Consider the following 22,195-nt stretch of genomic DNA (forward strand, 5'->3'; position numbering starts at 1 on the left):
GCATAAGTGAGTAAAGTAATTCCAGCATTAATAAACATCAGATGAAAGAGACAAATTTCCACCTATCACTCGATCGTAACGAACGTGGATGACTGACATCTGTGACGCCAAAAATAATTACGTAACGGGTAACAGTGGTATGTCAAGCAAAGGGTAAGTAAGACTTGTCTGCATACTTCCAAAGCTTACAGATATTCACATGCTGGTTACAATAAAAGTTAGGGGCAGCATCTGCTCAACTTTAGTTAAGTCTGTCAGTGCAGAGAAAAAGTCTGTTTTAAGCAGAAGCACATGAGGTTCAAGGTAAAATTATGCCTATCCCTATGTTAGTCTACCCCCTCGGTTATTACGGCTCCAATTAAATTAAGAAGACTGACTGCCTTGCATCAACTCAGCAACAAAAGAAAATAGTGGGTTAGAGTGAAAAGTATTACTCAAGCACTCCCCTTCTCGCATGAAAAAAAGATGCAGGCAAAAGCTCAGGAACCAAACATAAATTAGTAAATGTGAGGATGCAGGTTATAGTCGTGTGGTGGAAAGATACACAAAGCAGCGTCAGGATGAACCTCAAGCCGGCGCTAGTCTTTGGAGACGATCACTATGCACCATTATGTGCAAAAAAAAAAAAAAAGATCGTAAAGCTCTAATTTCCATCCACCCATATATCTGACTATTTCTGCCTAAAAGAACCGTAATAGTATACCGTATAGTAAGTGAAAGTCTAGTTGATGTTTCCGTAGAGTTTTTGGTATAGTCGTTTTTTTACACACACACACACACACACACACACACACACACACACACACACACACACACACACACACACACACACATGTACCGCGAAATTTCCTAAGAGGCCATCCGGAAAGAGGAAACGTCAATGGAAGTGCAGGAAGAGGAGAGAAGAGGAGGAGGAGGAGGAGGAGGAGGAAGCATGAAGAAGGAGATGGAGCATGAAGATGTGCTAAGGAGGTTGGAGAGTAAGGAAGAGTGCAGAAAGGAAGCTTGTGATGGCGGAGACGTTCTGGGAGAGGAAAAGGAATGGAAAACTCAAGGAAAAGGAATGGAAAACTCAAGGAAAAGGAATGGAAAACTCAACAAAAAGGAATGGAAACTCAAGGAAAAGGAATGGAAAACTCAAGGAAAAGGAATGGAAAACTCAACAAAAAGGAATGGATAACTAACGTGAAAATAGCCAGTAATGATAATGATAATCAGGAAGGTATCACGCCAAGGGGAGAGTAGAATGTTAGCGGAAATTCCTATGTGAATGATGTAAGGATGATTTCAGGTTTTTTTCAATGGAGTCCAATACCTTTTCTGTTTTTCTCCCTCTATTTTCATGGCCCTCTACTTTACCTGTTCTCCATCCTCTCACATTTATACAACCAATGCTCATACAGTTCATACACTTCACTGCCTGGCTCTCTCTCCTCTCCTTCCCTTTATCTCATCTCCATCTTTGTATCATACTCGTTTGGAGCGCGAGAGAGATATATTGTGAATGTCTGTTTATTTATTCTAGTTTCCCTTTTCAGTTTTCGCTTCCTAACACTCGATTTCTGAGCCGCTCTTCTTTTGTTTGTTTCCTTCCTGCCGAAGCAGTGTCGTGCACGTTATATATTTGTTCTTTATTCATGTTTTAGTCCACGGCACGGAAAGACACTTCACATCTTGACTCTCATATTATATTCCCTTTATTATTATCATTTTGATCTAAGGGATTTGACTCTTTCTTTTCAAATGTCACCTTGAGCTTGTGGGAATGAATGGGGGGGAGAGAGGGAGGAGAAGGGTGCGTTTGTGTGTATGGGTGAGTGAGTGAGAGAGACATAGAAAGAGAAAGAGCGACAAAGAGCGTTAGTGTGTGTGTATATATGAGTGAGTGTGTGTGTGTGTGGGGGCGGGTTAAGTATATGTGTGCGTGTGCGTGTGTGTGTATGTGCTTGCTTTTCATCACTCTCCCCCCCCCCCCGATCATTATTCCGCACACTCGCGTCTTCCATTGGCTGATAATATTATGTTTCTGCGCTCGGACCTAAATCGCGTTATTTCGATGCCGTATGAGACGTGAGGCAAATTCTTCCTGTTAATATGATTTCCCCGCGGAGAGAGAGAGAGAGAGAGAGAGAGAGAGAGAGAGAGAGAGAGAGAGAGAGAGAGAGAGAGAGAGAGAGAGAGAGAGAGAGAGAGAGAGAGAGAGAGGTGTGTGTGTGTGTGTGTGTGTGTGTGTGTGTGTGTGTGTGTGTGTGTGTGTGTGTGTGTGTGTGTGTGTGTGTCTGTCTGTCTGTCTGTCTGTCTGTCTGTCTATCCATTTATCTATCAATCTGTCTGTCTTTCTGTGTGTGTGTGTCTGTTGTTGTTTTTTGCCTGTGTGTCTGTGTCTGTGCTTATTTTGAAATGGAAAAACTATCAACATTTAGGTTTTTATGTCTTGAAGCATTCCATATTATTTTCTTGCACTTCACAATTTCCCTGTTAGCTTCCACGCACTATGAGAGGCTACAATCTCGCTGGCAGTTGATTGTTTACGTTTGGGTACGGTAACAACGCCACTATGTTTATTTTCAAGGGGTAAGGCTATCGATATTCCGGTTTTTATCTCTTGAAATCATTTAGTGTTCTTTTCTAACACGGCACAAACTCGCTGCCAGTTGATTGTTTACGTTTGCGTACAGTAATAACGCCACTATGCTTATTTTCAAAGGGGTAAGACTATCAATATTCAGTTTTTATCTCTTGAAATTATTCCGTATTCTTTTTTGCTTACATAACATTTTTCTTTCTTTCACACGCCCATTCACAGACATCATTCATAGACAACCTGATGCTCTCACCCTTCCGTAGACAAAGCGGACATATTTTGCTCTTAGACAGTCCATACTTCCCCATTCGTAGATAACCTTATGCTCTCACCTTCCTTTAGCCAGAGAGGACGTATATATGCTACCACTTACTCATTCAGAGACAACCTTTCGCAGTTTTCCCAGACAACCTTATGCTCTCACCTTTCTATAGACAAAGCGGACATATTTTGCTCTTAGACAGTCCATACTTCCCCATGCCTAGATAACCTTATGCTCTCACCTTCCTTTAGCCAGAGAGGACGTATATATGCTTACCACATACCCATTCAGTGACAACCTTTCGCAATATTCCCAGACAACCTTATCCTCTCACCTCCATATAGGCAGAGAGGACGTCTATATGCTGTTCTTTCACGGCTCACACTTACCCATTTAGAGACAGCCTTTCGCAACATTCCCAGACAACCCTATGCTCCAACTCTCCTATAGGCAGAGTGAACCAGCACGGTCAATAGTGTATGAGTGGTGGGTGTCAAGTGTCAAACCAGCGCTTCGCCTCTTCTCGCCTCTCGTGTCTGCCCCTCTCCCGCCCGACCCTCCAGCCTGGACCCGCAGTTCATTGATGCGCTGAATACATCTCTCTCTAAAAACTGCGTGAAATGTGTATGTGTGAGTCATTCCATTCCGCCCCTCATTTTCCACGGCGGAACTTCAACGGCCGCAATTACAGTCTCAGACATGGAAGTAAAAGGAATTCCGAATATGATTGTTTGACGTGTGTACCGAGACACACACACACACACACACACACACACACACACACACACTCCGGTTTACACTTGTGGAGATTTACCTTACCGCGATTAAACTGAACACACACACACACACACACACACACACACACACACACACACACACACACACACACACACACACACACACACAGTGGAGCTAATCTTTTCTTCCTTTTTTTTTTATGTCTCTCTTCCTACAAATTAGTATATGTATAATAACTACAACTACCTAACTATAACTACAACCAACCCTTTACCTAATAATAACTTAGCCAAATGACAAGTATAAATTTCCTGTCTTTTCTTGCCTAACCTGACAAACCATCATCTAATATACGTACATCGTCTCCTTTCATTATTCTAAAACCACTTTCCTTAACCAAATGACAAATATAAATTTCCTGTCTTTTCTTGCCTAACCTGACAAACCCATAGTATCTATTATACTACATCATCTTCTCCTTTCATTATCTTAAAATTACTTTCCTTAATCAAATGACAAGAATACATTTTGTCTTTTCTTGCTTAATCTGACAATCTTAATACATCTAACATACATCATTTTATCCTTTCATTATCTTAAAAACGCTTTCCTCGACCCCCGTGTCATCAGCGAGGGTAAAACGCCGCGATGCCCCGAAAGCCGAACACAAATTGCAGATTCCGTGGAACTGCCGTCGGTCACTGCCATTACGAAGAAGCCTTCAGTGTGAGAGGATTTGACCCCAATCACTTGTCTGGCACATACGTATAATGCATCACACACACACACACACACACACACACACACACACACACACACACACACACACGTTTTTATGATATTTTCACCTATCTTCAACATTTCGGCGCCAAAACACACACACATTTGATAAGGCTTTCGTAGAGGTTATGTTGCAGGTATCTCCATGGGTAGTTTTATGAGCCTAGTAATAGTTTAACAAGGCATCTGCACCATGACCGTTAGTGTACTGCAAGTTTCACGTATACAGGCTGGTAGCAGGGTTGTTTTTAGTCCATTACCAACATTTTGGTGCCCAGCACACACACATTTGATAAGGCTTTCGTAGAGGTTATGATGCAGGTATTTCCATGGGTAGTTTTATGAGCCTAGTGACAGTTTAACAAGGATGTGAGAGTGCTGCAGCTTCCACGTGTGCAGACAGGTAGCGAATGGCAGGTGGATGGGGAAGGCGGATGTGGCGTGAGTACATATCTTCTCTGCCTTCCGGATGACTGCCTGGCTCGCGCGACCTCACAAGTCTTGCGTTTTACCAATAAATTTTAGGGTTACAGGATTCTCTCTCTCTCTCTCTCTCTCTCTCTCTCTCTCTCTCTCTCTCTCTCTCTCTCTCTCTCTCTCTCTCTCTCTCTCTCTTTCTTTTTATTTACACAGACACTTGGTTACATCAGGGCCTCCGCCTCCGCTGAACGGGTGTTGGCTGTCACCTCCCGCTCCGGCAGGCGCAGCGTCCTCAGGTGCTCCACTCCCTCCTGCTGTATTTTGTACAGAGTGGTGAGGCCGGCCACGTCTCGCCGGTGTTGGAGGGTCTGCAGGGTCGGTTGTCGATCCGTGATGATCCTCCACGCCCTCTCCTGGATCTTGTCGAGGAGCGCGAGATGGATACTGGCAGCTCCCCCCCACGTTAGGCACGAATACTCAAGGGAGGATCGGATTTGTGCCTTGTATAAGACCTCACGCCCTCGACTGTCCATCAGCCAGGAGATTCTGCGTAGGGACGTCAGCTTCCGTGAGGCTGCCCTTGCCAGCTGCTGGATGTGCGTGCGGAAGGTCAGCCTGGAGTCATATGTGAGGCCCAGCACCTCCATTTCCTCACGTGGCGTCAGCTTGAGTCCCTCGAATTCAAACTGGAGATCCACAGGTGTCCTGGCCACTACCAGCAGCTGCGTTTTTGCAGGGGCAAACTTAACTTGCCACTTACTCCCCCAATCTGCAATTCGCCGGAGTGTGGCTCTTAGTTGGCGTGCTGCCTGGGCCTCTCCTCCTGGCTCTATTTTGTGAGTCAAAGTGATGTCATCGGCGAACGCTTTGGCACTAGGAACAAGATGGAGGAGGTCATTTATGTACATGTTCCATAGTAGTGGCCCGATGACGCTGCCTTGTGGCACGCCGGCGTGGATCCGTTGTGGGGAGGACTTGTGCCCAGTCAGGACCACTTGAAGGTCGCGTTCCTCTAAGTAATTTTCCATAAGGCACAGAAGCTTTCCCTCCAATCCGGCTGCTCTCATTTTTTCTAATAGGGCGGTGTGCCACACTCGGTCAAATGCGCCCTCAATGTCTAGTGCCAGAGCAACAGTGGCTCTTCCTTGGTCCAGCTGTGAACTCCATTCGTTGGATAGTAGTAGGTGGAGATCGGCTGCTGACCGGTTTTTCCTGAAGCCGAACTGCCTGGCACTCAACAGATAGTGCCTCTCTCTCTCTCTCTCTCTCTCTCTCTCTCTCTCTCTCTCTCTCTCTCTCTCTCTCTCTCTCTCTCTCTCTCTCTCCTATCACATTTATTTACCTCCTTATTCCCTTTTCTCATCCCCTTTCCTCTTATTCTTCGCTAACACTTCTCCTCCTCCTCCTCCTCCTCCTCTTCCTCCTCCTCCTCCTCCTCCTCCTTCCTTTTGTATTTTTATCCTTCTCTTCTTCTACCATCATCAGTTTTCTTTCCTCCTCCTCCTCTTCCTCCTCCTCCTCCTCCTCCTCCTCTTCCTCTTCCTCCTCCTCTTTCATCTCTGCATTGCCCTTTAATGTTTATATAAGTATTCCCCTACAAAAGCTAGTTGCTTATACGCTCTCTCTCTCTCTCTCTCTCTCTCTCTCTCTCTCTCTCTCTCTCTCTCTCTCTCTCTCTCCCCCGTAGCCCGTAACCGTGATCCCGCAAGTACCACCACCTCTATTACCAAGCCACTAGATAACTTAAAAATCCTTAGTTTCAATGCGCGTAGCCTAAGAAACAAATTTGATGAGCTGAGATGTCTTGCTTTAACAGAAAATTTTGACATAATTGCTATAACCGAAACATTTATCGACACCACAAATATTGATTTAAGTTCCGAATACAACATAGATGGCTACAGACTCTTCAACAAAGATCGTGGAAACCGTAGAGGCGGTGGCGTCGCCCTTTATGTCAAAAGCTATTTGCAACCCACTGACAAAACACCGGGAAACAGTAACGTTGAACATTTGTGCGTGCGAGTAAACATTGCAAAAGTCAATTTAAATATATCTGTCACCTACAGACCTCCCGGGCAATCACTCGATGACGACCTTGAAATGTACAGCGTCTTAAGGCAGTCACTTAATAACAGCGACTCACTGATATTAGGAGACTTTAACCTCCCCCATATCGACTGGGCGACACTGTCAGGTACAGAAGGCGAGTCACATAGAATGATCGAATTTCTAGAAGAAAATTATCTAAGCCAAATGGTTTCTGAGCCAACTCGTCAAAATAATATACTCGACCTTGTTATAACGACCCAAGATAACCTAGTCAGTAGTGTTACGGTAAGAGAACACCTCGGTTCTTGCGATCATAAATTAGTGCGCGTCGACATTAAAGCTCAATCATCAGTGACTGAAAATAAAGTAAAGGTGCCCAATTTCAAAAGAGCTAACTTCGTAGAAATCCGACAAAAACTAACAGAAATACAACTATCAGATGACGGCAACGTAGAGGAAGCCTGGCTAATCCTTAAAAATCACTTACTCACTCAGCAGAACACATTCGTCCCCTTGTGCGAGAAGCGAATTAACACTAATAAAAGCCCACCGTGGTTTAATAGCGAAATTAAACAATCAGTCAGTGAGAGAAAATTGTTTTACAGGTTAAAGAAAGAACAAAGCACGCCCGAAAACATAAGACTTTATAATGATGCCAGGCGACGAGTAAAAAGACTAGTAGGTCAGGCAAAGCGTAGATATGAAGAAAATATTGCAGCCAACTGTAAAAATAATCCGAAATCTTTCTTCAGTTACATAAACAACAGAAAGGCGATCAAAAGTGGTATTGGACCTTTAACAAACAGCGACGGTGCACTAGTGACTGACAACCAACACATTGCAAACCTCTTAAACAATTACTTTTCCTCGGTGTTTAATACTAACAGTCTTCCTCTCGCTACCACCAACACCAGGGCCTGGATTCACTAACGCTTCGCAGATACGACGTTCTTAAGTGGATCCAATATGGCGGAGATAAGAATGTCGTATTTTGCTATTCCCAAAAAAATCTTAAGTCCGCCATGTTTAGATTTTCATGCCTTAGCGATGTTTCACACTCCCGCCGACAGACGGCAGTGGTGTGGTGTTCCGTTCCGTTCCGTTCCGTCCCTCTGTTGTTGACATTTTTCCCTCAACCAATAGGAACGCTTGATACATATGTACTCTAGAGACAGTAGCCAATCACAGGAACGTAAACAGTTACACGTGGGCCAGTGAAGAAAACAATAACAAATCATAAGGTATGAACACATCAAGAACATCTCATATGAAATGGAAAACAAGAAAAAAGAGAATAACTGGGACATCATCAGCAATCAGGAGTTGCCGTTCCAAAGGCTACAACTACGCATTTACATCAACGTCGCGTGCTCTATCCACGCCGCAGGAGCCACGCTGAAGAAGACACCATGGCAGCCCCTTCAGCCAAGAAACGCCGCCCTAATTTTTCCAACGAAGAACTTCTAGTCCTTATTAGGGAGGTGACAGACAGAAAAACAATGTTGCTGGGTAAGCTGGACTCAACACGTGTCACGAGGGAGGGGAAGAACATGGCGTGGCTGGCTGTGCTGGAGGCTGTCAACGCTGTTGGCGTCACCAGAAGAACTGAGGACGAGGTGAAGAAGAAGTTTCGTGATTTCCGCTCATTCGTAAAGAAGAAGGTTGCTGATGCAAGACAGGAAATGCTGAGAACAGGTAAGCCCATCACCTGTCAGGCAATCATCTATCGAGTAAAACTTGCTCGTTTACCAACAGGAAGGTGTCATTAGGTAACTTTTTGAACATGTATATCTTTTTGTCAGTCTCAACCTTAACTTGTTCCTTCTTGGGGTTGTCCTTGCTGAGCCACACGTCCCTGCTCTGACCTGCTAAAATAGTAACTTATTGGTGCAAAATTAGTGACATTGTTGCTTAGTTATTTACTTATCACCTTCCATTGTGTATATTAATCAAAAGTATACAGTATTCACAGTTTCTTCTCAGTTTATTGCCTCTTAAGTTTTAAGAAATATGTGCGTGCAAAAAAGACAGTTGGTAGCCCATGTAATATTTCATGCAATTCTTATCATTCACCTTGACTTCCCTCAGTCAGTTGTATATTATGGGTACCAATGTTACTGCACCTTATAAAGTTAACCCTATATATTCCATCACCTGCAAGGTGTTATGCCACTAACTTAAGCGGTTATTTAGAACGTTAACCTACCCCTCTCTCTCTCTCTCTCTCTCTCTCTCTCTCTCTCTCTCTCTCTCTCTCTCTCTCTCTCTCTCTCTCTCTCTCTCTCTCTCTCTCTCTCTCTATCTATCTATATCTATCTATCTATCTATATATATATATATCTATATATATATATATAAATATATATAAATATATATATTAATATATATATATATAGATATATATATATATATATATATATATATATATATAAACAAAGACTCACATGCTGAGGAAAGAAGTGTAAGCCTGTGGGCAACCATAACTTACCCAGGCATTGTAAATTATTGTCATTAATTTAGTGACCTATCAATACAAGAACAGCAGCCTCACTAATTAATAGCAGCTTATAAATGCTAAATTATTAATAGCTTAATGAAAAGTGGTGGATTGGTGAGATTTAGTACTCTGCTTTCAAAGAAGCTCAATGTATGCTGCCCATCTGTTAAATTTGATTTCCATACCACCCCCCTTTTATTTTGCAATTCTGTCAACTTTAACAAAATTCATGCAAATCAAATGTTTCCTGAATATCAGGTTGAATGTTTCATGAGCATCAAGTTGACTGCATAACTTGAGGGGTGCTTTTCTTGTAATTAACCTTCGGCTAACCTTACTTTATGGGACTTAATACATCTAAAGTCTTGCCCACATTATTGGCCATTGCAAACCAGTGTGAAATTCATGATCCGTATTCATGGATGCTTTTGACCCTTACAACTATTTTCTAAGGTCACAAAGGACATCAGTCAGGTCCTTATGAATGTTTTTCACACTGATTATGCAGAAGCCTTATCTAATTACCACTAGGCTCAAAAACACAACCCATGAAAGTACCCAGTAGCTTATTATATATCTAGACATTGCTTCTGCCATAACTTAGTCATTAAATTTCTTTATATTCTTCAAACTGACATGTTATCAAAACTTTTCTCATTCTCTCTCTCTCTCTCTCTCTCTCTCTCACAAAAAAAATAATAGTTACTTTTTATTTCTTCAGGAGGAGGACCAACCGCAGACACCAAATTGAGCGCTGCTGAGGAAGCAATGGCTGCATTAATCAGCGAGGTTGCCATTGCTGGACATGCTGATGTCCCTGACTCTGAAGAAGTTCCAGGTACTATTTTAATTTTAGGTCCGAGGGCCCCCTTTCCAAACCTTGGGGTTGCGACCCCAAGTGGGGTCACTAAGCATTTTTCTTGGGGTATCCAAAACCTCAAATTATCAGACATGGTGTTATTACATTATAATAACACATATACGACTAAACTAGTGGGGTTGCAGTCATGTCTAGAGGTGCATGAGTGGGGGTCACCTGAAAGAAAAGGTTGGGAATCACTGTCCTTGGGTAATTGGTTCAATGCCATTTTATAGAGTAACTAGAACAACCTTAGGTGAAGCCTTTGTTTAAGTACTGAAAGACTAGAAAAGAAAGAAGCAGTAGTGACTGTAAGCTCCTTATGAATTCTTGACAATGGTAGGTACATGAGTGCTGATGTTCTGAGCTTCTGAAGATCGCCTTAATAGTGTTGCGTCTTTTTTTCTTTGGATTTCTGAGTTACAGTTTTTAGTGATTAACATTTGTTGCTATGAGTCTGCATGCCCAGGTTCAATCCAGGATAGTCATCACACAACCCACACAGGTGTTCATTCTTTCTCTTGTGTTGGTTGATAAATAGGTACCTGGGGGAGAACCTGTTTAAGGTAAATTATGGTGACTTGCATGGCAACGTGGCCCCATGGCCCCCGTCCCAGGGTAATGGGTGCTTTCAAACTACAAGCTTACGGGCTAAAGTGATGAAGATTAGTGCCACCACAATGCATAGCTCTTATTATATGTCCCCAACTTCTATTAACCCTTTTTGTAACAGATGTGTTTATGAAACATGCGTGTTACAGCTTGATGCTGGCACAAGGCACTGGGTGCCACCTCACGCTGTTAAATAACCCCAAAACCGAGTCCTTGTGAGCCCTCAAAACCAACATATTCTTAAGCCCCATTCATACTGTACCGACTCTGCCATGACAACCCAGCGACTTTTCCATTTGACAAGTTGGATCCCACGCTTAAAGAAGGGGAGGGAGGTTTTATTGGCATCTTGGTGTCTTGCCGACTGTCTGAGACATTCGGCCAACTAGTTGCCAACATGTCGCCCTAACCCTCACGACCCCTCACTCCCCTCCTGACGTCCGCTCAGCATTCGGCAACAATCTCAAGACCTCTTTCAAGACGTGCCCGACCCTTTCACATCGACACCCAAGACCTCGTGTACCCTAGAGTCGTAGGTAGTCATGGCTTAGTCAGCACAGTGTGAATGGGGCTTTACTCTTGACATGGGTGTGTCACAGGGTGCACCCGTTGCCTCGTGGCTGCATCAAGCTGTGACAGATATGTGTCACAAGACACACATCCAGTAAAGAAGGGGTTAATGGGTTTGGGTAGGGTTAAGTTAGGTTGCGTTGAAATAGCCTTTACCCAGTTGCTGAGATGTGAGTGTCTATGAGTGATATTCCTTGTTGTAAAATCATTTGTTGCAGATTGAGTTAGTAATGTGATGTTGTATGGTATTTTTTTAAATTTTTTTTTGTGCTCATTTTTCTAAATTTAAATTTGTAGAGTAATATGAAATACATCACAGCAAAAAAATACTATTACTCTACATTTTCATTATATACAGTCTTTGGATAATATTCTGCACATGATATCAGTAGAAGAAATCATGCCATTGAGAATTAAAAGAGGTAAACTGTGTGGGTGGTGGATGTAGCCTACTAACAAGCAGCAAGTGTGACTCCTGCTAATGAAGACTAAGTAAATTAATTTTCTTTCACAGGAGGCTCAATGTTTTCTGAAGTTCAAGAGGATTATGTAATCATGGAGCATGATTACTTCCTGCCTCAAATGTCCCCAGAAAGGCTGCTGGGTATTACAGCACCCAGCAGCCCAGACCCTTCCACTTTTGAGCCAACTTCAGGAACGCAAACAGATGCTACAGCACCAAGCCACCCAGAGCCTTCCAGTTCTAGGCTCACTTTGGAAAGACTGACCGGTGCTGCAGCACCTAGCAGCCCAGGCCCTTACACTACCAGGCCCAGGGTGGATCCACATGGGAGGTTTCCCAAAAGAAAGACAGACCCTTTGGCACCAGAAATGCTGCAAGTTCAAGGAGAAATAAAGGTTGGTGTTGAAAAGTGTGCTAATTCACTTGAAAAAATATCAGTTTCAATGAATTCCATGGCTCAAAGTTTTCAGGACTTTGTTGAGTTCTACAGGGCACGGAATTCAATGTAAATCATTTTCTTATGGTAAAGGTCTTTGGTTTGGCTTATGGACCTGATGGAGTGCCTCCTATTGTCCTTAAAAACTGTGCCTCCGTGCTGTCACCCTGCCTGGTCAAACTCTTTCGCCTCTGCCTGTCAACATCTACCTTTCCTTCTTGCTGTAAGTATGCCTTCATACAGCCTGTACCTAAGAAGGGTGACCGCTCCAATCCCTCAAACTACCGTCCTATTGCTTTACTTTCTTGTCTATCTAAAGCTTTTGAATCAATCCTTAACCGGAAGATTCAAAAGCACCTTTCCACTTCTGACCTTCAAGAAATATTAATAATCATTTACTTGGCTTCTCTTACACAAGATAGGTAGATTTATTTCAACATTTAAGGATGAATCTGTGATTTTACAATTATATAGTGGTTTGCAAAACTTGTTTGGGTAAAAATAAAGTAATTATGATAAGTATATGCCACTCTATAAAGGTATGTGATTGCTTGCACAAGACATCACTTACTTGCGTCATGAAAGACTGATCTTGAGGGAGAAAGATTTCAGACAGACTTATGTGATGACTACGTAACATAACTGCATTAGTTATGTGTCAGCAGCAGTCTCATGGCTGGGCACCAGTCGGTTATGTCTTTTAATAATTATCGGTGAACTGCCACATCTTGCACCACAACTGTGCCAGATCACTAATCACTATTAGAAAACAGAGTCGACTGGTGCCCGGCCATGAGGCTGCTGCTGACAGGTAACCAATGCAGTTATGTCATGTAGCCACCATATAAGTGTCTAAAATCTTTCATTCCCAACCGTTTTTTTTTTTTTTTTTTTTTTTTTTCCTCACTGTAAGTATGAAGCTGATTCGAGTGTGTTGGGCATCAGAGATATCCGACAGCCAATCAGCAACGTAGTTATGTACTCAGCTAGGAGTTATGAAGCCAGTTTCAGTTAACTATTAAATAAGGTTACAATAGTCAAGTACCTGTTTATGTAAAAAAAATGCATTTATTTATTTATGGAGTTCTTGTGTATTTGTTTAAAATAAGTTACTTATTTCTTATCAATGGAGTCACTTTTTTATGTAAAAAATAACCTTTTATATTGCCAATATTGTAGTCCGTGTGTTTATGTAAAAAATATTCTTGTCAATGGAGTCAAAGTGTGTTTATTTTAATATCTTATTACTCCGGTTAATTTAGACAATATTTTTTTTCTTCAGAATTTTTATATATAGCAAATTTATTACAAAAAGATCTCTTATTTTCTAGTCTCAATGGTGCAGTATAAGTACAAGAGTAAGGAAATGTATTTTTACACTGACATAATATATAAAAAAAATATATAAAGATATTTGACTCAACCTGAAAACAGTATATTTACCTTAATCTAGCATAGTACCTTGAGACTGTGTAGTACTTGAACTTATTAATGTATTATATGGCAATTCAGCATTACAGTACAAATGCTTGTTGGATGAGTTCTTGCCTCTCAACCCTCCCATGCCCAACATTTACATTACCAATATCAGGTGGATGAGCTTCCTCGTGATATTCAACAGCATCTTGCATGGGTATACCTCTCCTCACACATAAGTTATGCAGGAGCATACAAGCTACTGCAATTTTTCCACAGCGGGCAGGATCATACTGGAGTGCCCCTCCCGATCTATGAAGACATCGGAAGCGTGTTTTGAGAGTTCCAAATGTCTGTTCTACAACAACACGTGTCCTCATATGGCTTCTGTCGTACCGCTGCTCCGCAGGGTTGGCAGGATTTTCTATGGGCGTCATCAAGAAGGGTTCCAAGGGATATCCACTGTCACCTAAAAATATAAGAGAGAGAGAGAGAGAGAGAGAGAGAGAGAGAGAGAGAGAGAGAGAGAGAGAGAGAGAGAGAGAGAGAGAGAGAGAGAGAGCAATCTTTAGATGTGGGTACATTTCAAGCAGAGGCAAATTAAAAGGTTTGGTGTGAAGAAAATCAGTGCACGAGTTATTATGAACTAATATAATATACCATTCTTATACCAAACACTAGAGTACCTAACTTAACCATAACCTAACATTGAACTCACAGAACAAACCATAGGAATTACACAAATAATAATTAAATATAAACCCAACAAAGGTCAGCATCAATATCTAGTGTCAAAGGTCTATTCAAGATGATTGTATGAAAGGTGTTAAAAGCTGGCAGCAAGTTTTGTTGCCTCTTTTTATGGAGTGAATGTTATGTATAGAGTGTGAACTAGCACTTTTGATAGTTTTCTCCCACCTCAATGCAAAACTGAGCCAACCCTCCCCCTTCTCATCTCTTCTCCCACTCGCTCACAACGCCATATGTCTGGGTGATACCTAGTATCCTTAGCCTGGCAATATCTGCACCACAGTGAACACATTAGTTGTTGGCTGATATTTTTTTCCTATTTTACAAGCAATAGAAGTGGCAAACAATGAAAAATATTTAGTGACAAGTTGCTAATTATCAAAATCAGTCTTTTGGCATTTTTTTATTATAAATCAGTGGTGGCCACTATGACAGCACTAATGGCTTTCAGAATGAGTGATGAATCAAACCTTACAGGGCACTGTTTAGTTACTAATTTACCAGCAATCCCTATGTAGGTTAAATTAGGTAGGCATATATGCTTAGTTTGAAATTATTGATCACATCTAATTACATAGTTGGCCAGCAGCACTTAACAAAAACACAGTGATCATCTGCAAGAAAACATTACCCTGGTAGTGTATTGTATATTACACCGAGACACAGTACGCATGACACCACAGTAAAACACGCCAAGCAAAATATTATATGGTGCCTTACTAACTTTCGTAAATTATATATTATTGTCAGACAAAGAAATGAGGCTTTCAGTGACAATACAACTACCCAAATATCCAACCTAAATGTGATGCAAGTTTCAAGGTCTGAAGCATTGATTAGCATATCTAAGCTGTCGATTTTAGACACATACTATTTATTTCTAGGTAAGGTATGATTCTCTTTCACGTGGATATGACTTTCACCAGAAAAGAGCTATAACGGTGTGAGGGTGAATTTATTGCAGAAAGTATCATAACAAACACTATGACAGATTGTTCAGCTGTCTTGACCCTACAACCTATCTATAAACTAACAGAAACACACATTAACCTGAAGCAGTGGTTCTTAACCGATAGGGCATGGCCCCCTAAGGGGGTGTCAGTAATTTGCAAAGGGGGCACGATCCCTAGGTAAAACTTGGAATTTCTCTAATTAAATGTGTTATTCTCTTGACGAGTGTGGGCAAATATTGAGAAGTTTACGAGAAAATGCAAAAGTATCGCCTTAACTTTAATTTCCTATAGTGTAATTGAAATGCCAGAATTTACTCCTCAGGTAATATATTCATACTCGACCTCTGTGTGTGACGAAACACACAAGAAAATAATCCAGACAAGGAAAGGTTTAGCCGCCCTGGGGATCGAACCTGCAACCAGCAAGATGAGAGAGCCACTCCTTAACCAGTTGGTCAAATAGGTACCCCCCTCGCAGATTGAGTTATGGGAGGTTCGCCCATCAGGCAAGTTGCTACACTACATACATAGGGCTTACTATTTTCTTTAAAATCTGGGAGGAAGCTTTATTCACAGATGCAAGGGGCGTGTGGAGGGAAGAACCAATTCCTAGAGGGGGCATGGTAGTAATAAGGTTAAGAACCACTGACCAAACGAATGGTAACCTACCTCCTAAAATAGTAATATATTGCTCCTGAGGATAGTAATCCTTTGTTGCAAAGGGTAGTAACCTATCACTGCTAAAGTGCGAAACTATCAACAATTTAACTAAATGGTTATCGTAGCCATTTCCCGGTGATTACAACAATCTCCACATGAAAAAGTATTATAATTTACCCAGAAATTGAGTGTCTGAAATGGATCACTCAGGTCAGCTAAGCAATGTCAGGGATATATAATTACAGTCTCGGAAATGGATCACTCAGGTCTGCAAAACAATGTCAGGGATATATAATTACAAAGTAACAAAATACTCACCAAGCAGGTATGAGTGTCCAAACTCCCCTCTGTTGAAGCTCCGGCGAACACAACTATTCCTCCATATGTAATAGTCATGACTGCTTCCAGGGTATTTTGCTGAATAGCTTGTGATTACTTGATCAGAGTTGGCAATCACCTGGATGTTCAGCGAGTGATATTGTTTACGATTGACATATACATCCTCGTTAATCTGTGGGGCTTTGATGGCAATGTGGGTACAATCAATTGCACCAATCACATTAGGGAAATTACTCAATTGGTAAAACTTATGCTTTGTTGCAACTATGTCTGCTGCACTTCTTGGCATTTTTATCTCCCGTCTTGCTCTGCTGAATAAGGCATCTGTTACTTTCCCTATTATTCGTGAGACACTTGATTGGCTGAGTCCAGAGGCATCTTCCACAACACTCTGGAAGCTTCCACTAGCGTAGAATCTCAGTGCTGTCAACACTTGCGTGTGAGTAGGGACGGCATGAGATCTTCTTGTCACACGACCAATGTCTGGTTCCAGTTCATCACAGAGCCAGAGTATTTCCCTACGAGGGAATCTATAATATCTCAAGAGATGTTCGTCTTCCACTTCCAGGGGGTTCAAAGGGTCTCTGAAGACCCTTTCTCTCCTGAGAGCCCGGTCGTGAGCTAATACTGCTTGTAATTCCATTTCTTCACCTTCAATAAACTGGGGTCTTCTGGCTTCTTTTTCTTTCTTCTCCCTACTTCTTCTTAAGATTCTTGTTCATGTTGCTTTGGGCCGCGGCGATCTACTCGCTCATATGAGCCCTTGTGTCGTCCTGTGAGGGCTTCATAGGCGTATCTGCTGCCCCGTCCTCCTGAAAGAGGCGTAGGTGAGGCGGATGGCTGCTGCTTCCTGCCGTGAGGGGTGGACGCCTGCTGCCACCAGCAGCACGGTGGGCAGGTCGAAAGTGGGCACGTCCAGGGAGCGCCGAGGTGGTATCGTGGCAGCACTCGGTGAGAGTGGAAGCGTGGGCAATGCAGCAGAAGGTGCTCACTGGTCTCCTCGACGGTCCTGCCAGGGGTCAGGGGCAGGCGCAGGCGGTGGAGGTGATCGCTGAGTCATGTGACGGAACACGTCCAAAACGATATTTTCCTCTCACACGGCTGTGGGGAGGAGTTGGTGCGGTACTCCTACTGGCCCATGGAAGTGGTGCGGAGGGTGTTTCTTCTTCAGGTTTCTTCTTCGTGAGTGTTTTATGGGGCTAGTTTCGCTGTTGTTATGGTCGCGGGTCTTCTTCTTCTTCCTCTGTCATGGTCCGTATTGTATTGTGGAGGCCCTAGGTCCGGGTTTTGATACCTTACGCCATGCCTGGAGACGCCGTAAAGTTACGGTGCCGAAAGAGTGTCGTAACTGTTTAGTGAATAGCCCAACGTAGCCGAAGGTTGCCTTAAGACATTTTTTGTGACTTACGAACGTCGTAACTCGTTAGTGAATCCAGGCCCAGTACTATTGTAAATCTCGAGCATGCATTGCCTAATTTTGAAATAACAACCGATGAAGTCCTTAAAGCTCTCCATTCACTTAAAACAAATAAAAGTCCTGGACCTGACAAAGTATATCCAACTCAGCTGAAAGAAACAAAGAGCGAAATACTCTCCTCCCTCACAACCGTATTCAGTATGTCCTTGCGACAAAGCATCGTCCCTTCAGATTGGAAAAAGGCTAACGTGACACCGATTTTCAAGAAAGGAGATAAAAAAGTACCAGGTAATTACAGGCCCATTAGTCTAACTTCGGTTGTAGGTAAGCTACTTGAGGGCATAATTAGAGACAAAATTGTGAGTTACCTTGAAAGCCACTCATTGATTGGGGACTCACAACATGGCTTCCGAAACAAAAGATCCTGCCTATCAAACCTATTAACCTTTTATAACGACCTCTTCACTGTTTATGACATAACCAAATCACTGGACGTAGTCTATCTTGATTTCCAGAAAGCGTTTGATAAAGTCCCGCATCATAAATTACTTTACAAATTAAAGCAAATAGGTATTGACGGTCAAGTAAACCAATGGATCGCGAATTGGTTGAGCAACAGACAACAAAGAGTAGTGATTGACGGATTTAACTCAGAGTGGGCGCCGGTCACTAGTGGCGTCCCTCAGGGCTCGGTCCTTGGCCCAGTGCTCTTCATTATTTACATCAACGACGTGGATGTTGGACTCAATAACCGCATTAGTAGATTTGCAGACGACACAAAGATTGGTAACTCGGTTCTCACTGACGAAGACAGGCAAAGCCTCCAAGAGGATTTGCACAAAATTTCAGCTTGGTCGGATAGATGGGAGATGCCCTTTAACGTAGACAAGTGCCAGGTCCTTCAAGTTGGAACGAGGAATAAGAAGTTCGAATACGAAATGCGCGGCGTTAAACTCAAAAGCGTTCAATGCATCAAAGACTTGGGGGTCAAAATCGCGTCAAACCTCAAATTTTCACAGCAATGCATCGATGCAGCAAATAAAGCGAACAAAATGTTGGGCTTCATTAAAAGAAACTTTGTATTCAAGAATAAAGATGTAATACTCCCGCTCTACAACAGTTGGAATATGCGGTACAGTTTTGGTCCCCCCACCATGCAAAGGATATTGCTAAATTAGAAGGTGTTCAGCGTCGGGCAACGAAAATGATCCCTTCCTTGCGCAACAAATCCTACGAAGAAAGGCTTTATACCCTTAACATGTTCTCTCTTGAGAAACGTCGCCTCAGAGGAAAACTGATCGAATGTTTTAAAATACTTAATGGTTTCACGAATGTAGACAGATCAACATTGTTGATGATCGATGACACTCTGCGCACGAGGAACAATGGCGTAAAACTCAGATGTAGACAAGTAAATTCAGACTGCACCAAATTTTTCTTTACCAACGTTGTAGTGCGAGAATGGAATAAGCTTCCACCATCAGTGGTCCAGTGTAACACGATTGACTCCTTCAAAAATAAGCTCGACCGTCACTTCCTTCAACTTAATATCAACTAGAGTAGAAATGCAACGTTTTGGAGTCTTCTGATTAATGTAAAATCAATTAGGTTTAAGGACAGACCACCAAGTCTGGACCATGGGGTCTGTGTGGTCTGATTTTCTATGTAAATCTATGTAAATCTCTCTCTTTTTTTTTATTTAAACAAATTTTTACAAAGAAAAGAGGCTCAAAACTACATTAGAAAATGTAAATATGTATAAAAGATATATACAAAATAGACATAGAATAATATAAAATCGTATCAAAATAAATCAACAGAATATCAATAAAATATTGTATTTTTTTTTTAAATAAAGATGCAAAATACTCATAAAATAACGGATATATGTAAAAAAAAAAAAAAAAAAATATATATATAAATATATATATATATAAATATATATATATATATATATATATATATATATATATATATATATATATATATATATATATATATATATATATATATATATACAAAAATACACATAAAATAATTAAATTTGTATTATAATAAATATACAAAATGCACATACAATAAGGAAAACTTGTATTGAAATATATATGCAAAATACACATCAGATAATGTAAATGTGTATCAAAATATATATACGAATACACATAAAATAACGTAATTTTCTATGAAAATATATATTCAAAATACACATAGAATTATGTAAATACGTATAAAAATATATATACAAAATACACCTAAAATAATGTAAATTCGTTTCAAAATAAATAAACAAAATTCCAATGAAAGAATGTATATATGTAGGAAAATAAATTTTAAAAACTAACATAAAATAACGAAAATTTGTATAAAAATATATGAAAAAATACACAAAAATGATTTAAATATTTATGAAAATAGATATACAAAATACACATATAATTAAGTGAATTTGTATTGAAATACATATAAAAAATACACATAAAATAATGTAAATTTGTATGAAAATATATAAACAAAAACACATAAAATAACGTAAATTTGTATCAAATATATATACAAAATACATATTAAATAATGTATCAATGTATAAAAAAATATATACAAAATATAGAGAGAATAATGTAAAATCGTATGAAAATAAATACACAGAATATTAATAAAATAATGTAAATTTGTATAAAAATAAAGATACAAAATACCCATAAAATAACGAATATTTATATAAAAATATATACACAATAATACACATAAAATTAATAAATTTGTGTTAAAATAAATATACAAAATGCATATAAAATTAGGCATATTTTGTATTGAAATTCATATGCAAAATACACATAAGACAATGTAAATTTGAGTCAAAATATATATACGTATACATATAAAATAGATTAAATTTCTATAAAAATATATATACAAAATACACATAATATGATGTAAATACGTATAAATTTATATATACAAAATACACATAAATTAACGTAAATTTCGAATAAAACTATATACAAAAATACACAAAAGTAATTTAAATTTGTATGAAAATAGATATACAAAATACACATAAAATATGTTAAATTTGAATTAAAATGTATAAACAAAATATATAAAATGACGTAAAGTTGTATGAAAATATTTAAACAAATACACATAAAATAACGTAAGTTTGTATAAAAATATATAAACAAAATACACATTAAATAATGCAAATATATATAAAAAAAATGTACAAAATACACATATAATAATGTAAATTCGTATCAAAATAAATCAACAAATTATCAATAAAATAAAGTAAATTTGTATGAAAAAAAATGTACAAAATACATAAAAAATAATGCAAATTTCTATAAAAATATAAGTACAAAAATGCACATAAAATAATTTAAATGTGTAATAAAATAAATATACAAAATACAAATAAAATAAGGCAAATTTGAATAAAAAAAAATACAGAATACACATAAAATGATGCAAATTTGTATAAAAACAGCAACACAAATGAACATAAAATAAAGTAAATTTGTATAAAAACACATATATAAAACACATTTAATAATGTAAATGCATATAAAAATATGTACGCAAAATACATATGAAATAGTCTAAATTCGTATCGAAATTAGTAAACAAAATACCAATAAAATAATGTAATTTTGAAAGAAAATATATATAGAAAATACACAGAAAATAACGTAAATAGAAATACAAATATACACATAAAATACTTTAAAATTGAATGAAAATAAATATACAAAATAAACATAAAAAAGGTAAATTTGTAATGATATATATATATATATATATATATATATATATATATATATATATATATATATATATATATATATATATATATTATATATATATATATATATATATATATATATGTACAAAACACACATAAACTAATGTAAATTTCTATAATAATATATATTAAAAATACACATTAAATAAAGGATATACGTATAAAAATATATATACAAAGTACATATAAAATAAAGTAAATTCGTATCAAAATAAATTAACAAAATACCAATAAAATAATATAAATTTGAGTGAAAATAAATATACAAAATACACATGACATAACTAAAATTTGTATTTAAATGTTTACAAAAATACCCCAAAATATTTTTTTTAATATATATACAAAATACCCATAAAATATTGTAAATTTGTTTAATATTATAAAGAAATACACATAAAGTAACGTATATTTGAATAGGAGGCACTCCATCAGGTCCATATCCTTCTGAGAGTTGAGGCCAGAGAGGGCATAGAAAACATCATTTGGAAGAATCTTAATAACAGGCATAAAGGAGTCAGAGGCGGGAAGAGCAGGAGGAATATGCCCAGAATCGTCCAGGGTGGAGCTCTTACAGAAAGTTTG

The 22,195-nt window shown here is 39.3% G+C and overlaps 1 protein-coding gene across 1 annotated transcript; it reads left to right on the plus strand.

The window, feature by feature from the left end:
• Nucleotides 1-560: 560 nt before the first annotated feature.
• LOC126983105 (myb-related transcription factor, partner of profilin-like) lies at nt 561-17,016 on the plus strand. The gene is made up of 7 exons (XM_050835604.1): nt 561-581; nt 8,267-8,531; nt 10,055-10,171; nt 11,889-12,168; nt 13,047-13,084; nt 13,969-14,099; nt 16,885-17,016. Exons 1-7 carry the CDS (start codon nt 561-563, stop codon nt 17,014-17,016), a joined length of 984 nt encoding a protein of 327 aa, XP_050691561.1.
• The last annotated feature ends 5,179 nt before the right edge of the window (nt 17,017-22,195 follow it).

This window comes from Eriocheir sinensis, chromosome 53 (assembly GCF_024679095.1).
Source record: "Eriocheir sinensis breed Jianghai 21 chromosome 53, ASM2467909v1, whole genome shotgun sequence".
Lineage (NCBI taxonomy): Eukaryota > Metazoa > Arthropoda > Malacostraca > Decapoda > Varunidae > Eriocheir > Eriocheir sinensis.

Coding starts and splice junctions, on each gene's coding strand:
- LOC126983105 (XM_050835604.1), top strand. CDS start 561: ATGAACCTCAAGCCGGCGCTA. Junction 582..8,266: donor TGAACCTCAAGCCGGCGCTA/GTCTTTGGAGAC, acceptor CCTTCAGCCAAG/AAACGCCGCCCTAATTTTTC. Junction 8,532..10,054: donor ACAGGAAATGCTGAGAACAG/GTAAGCCCATCA, acceptor TTATTTCTTCAG/GAGGAGGACCAACCGCAGAC.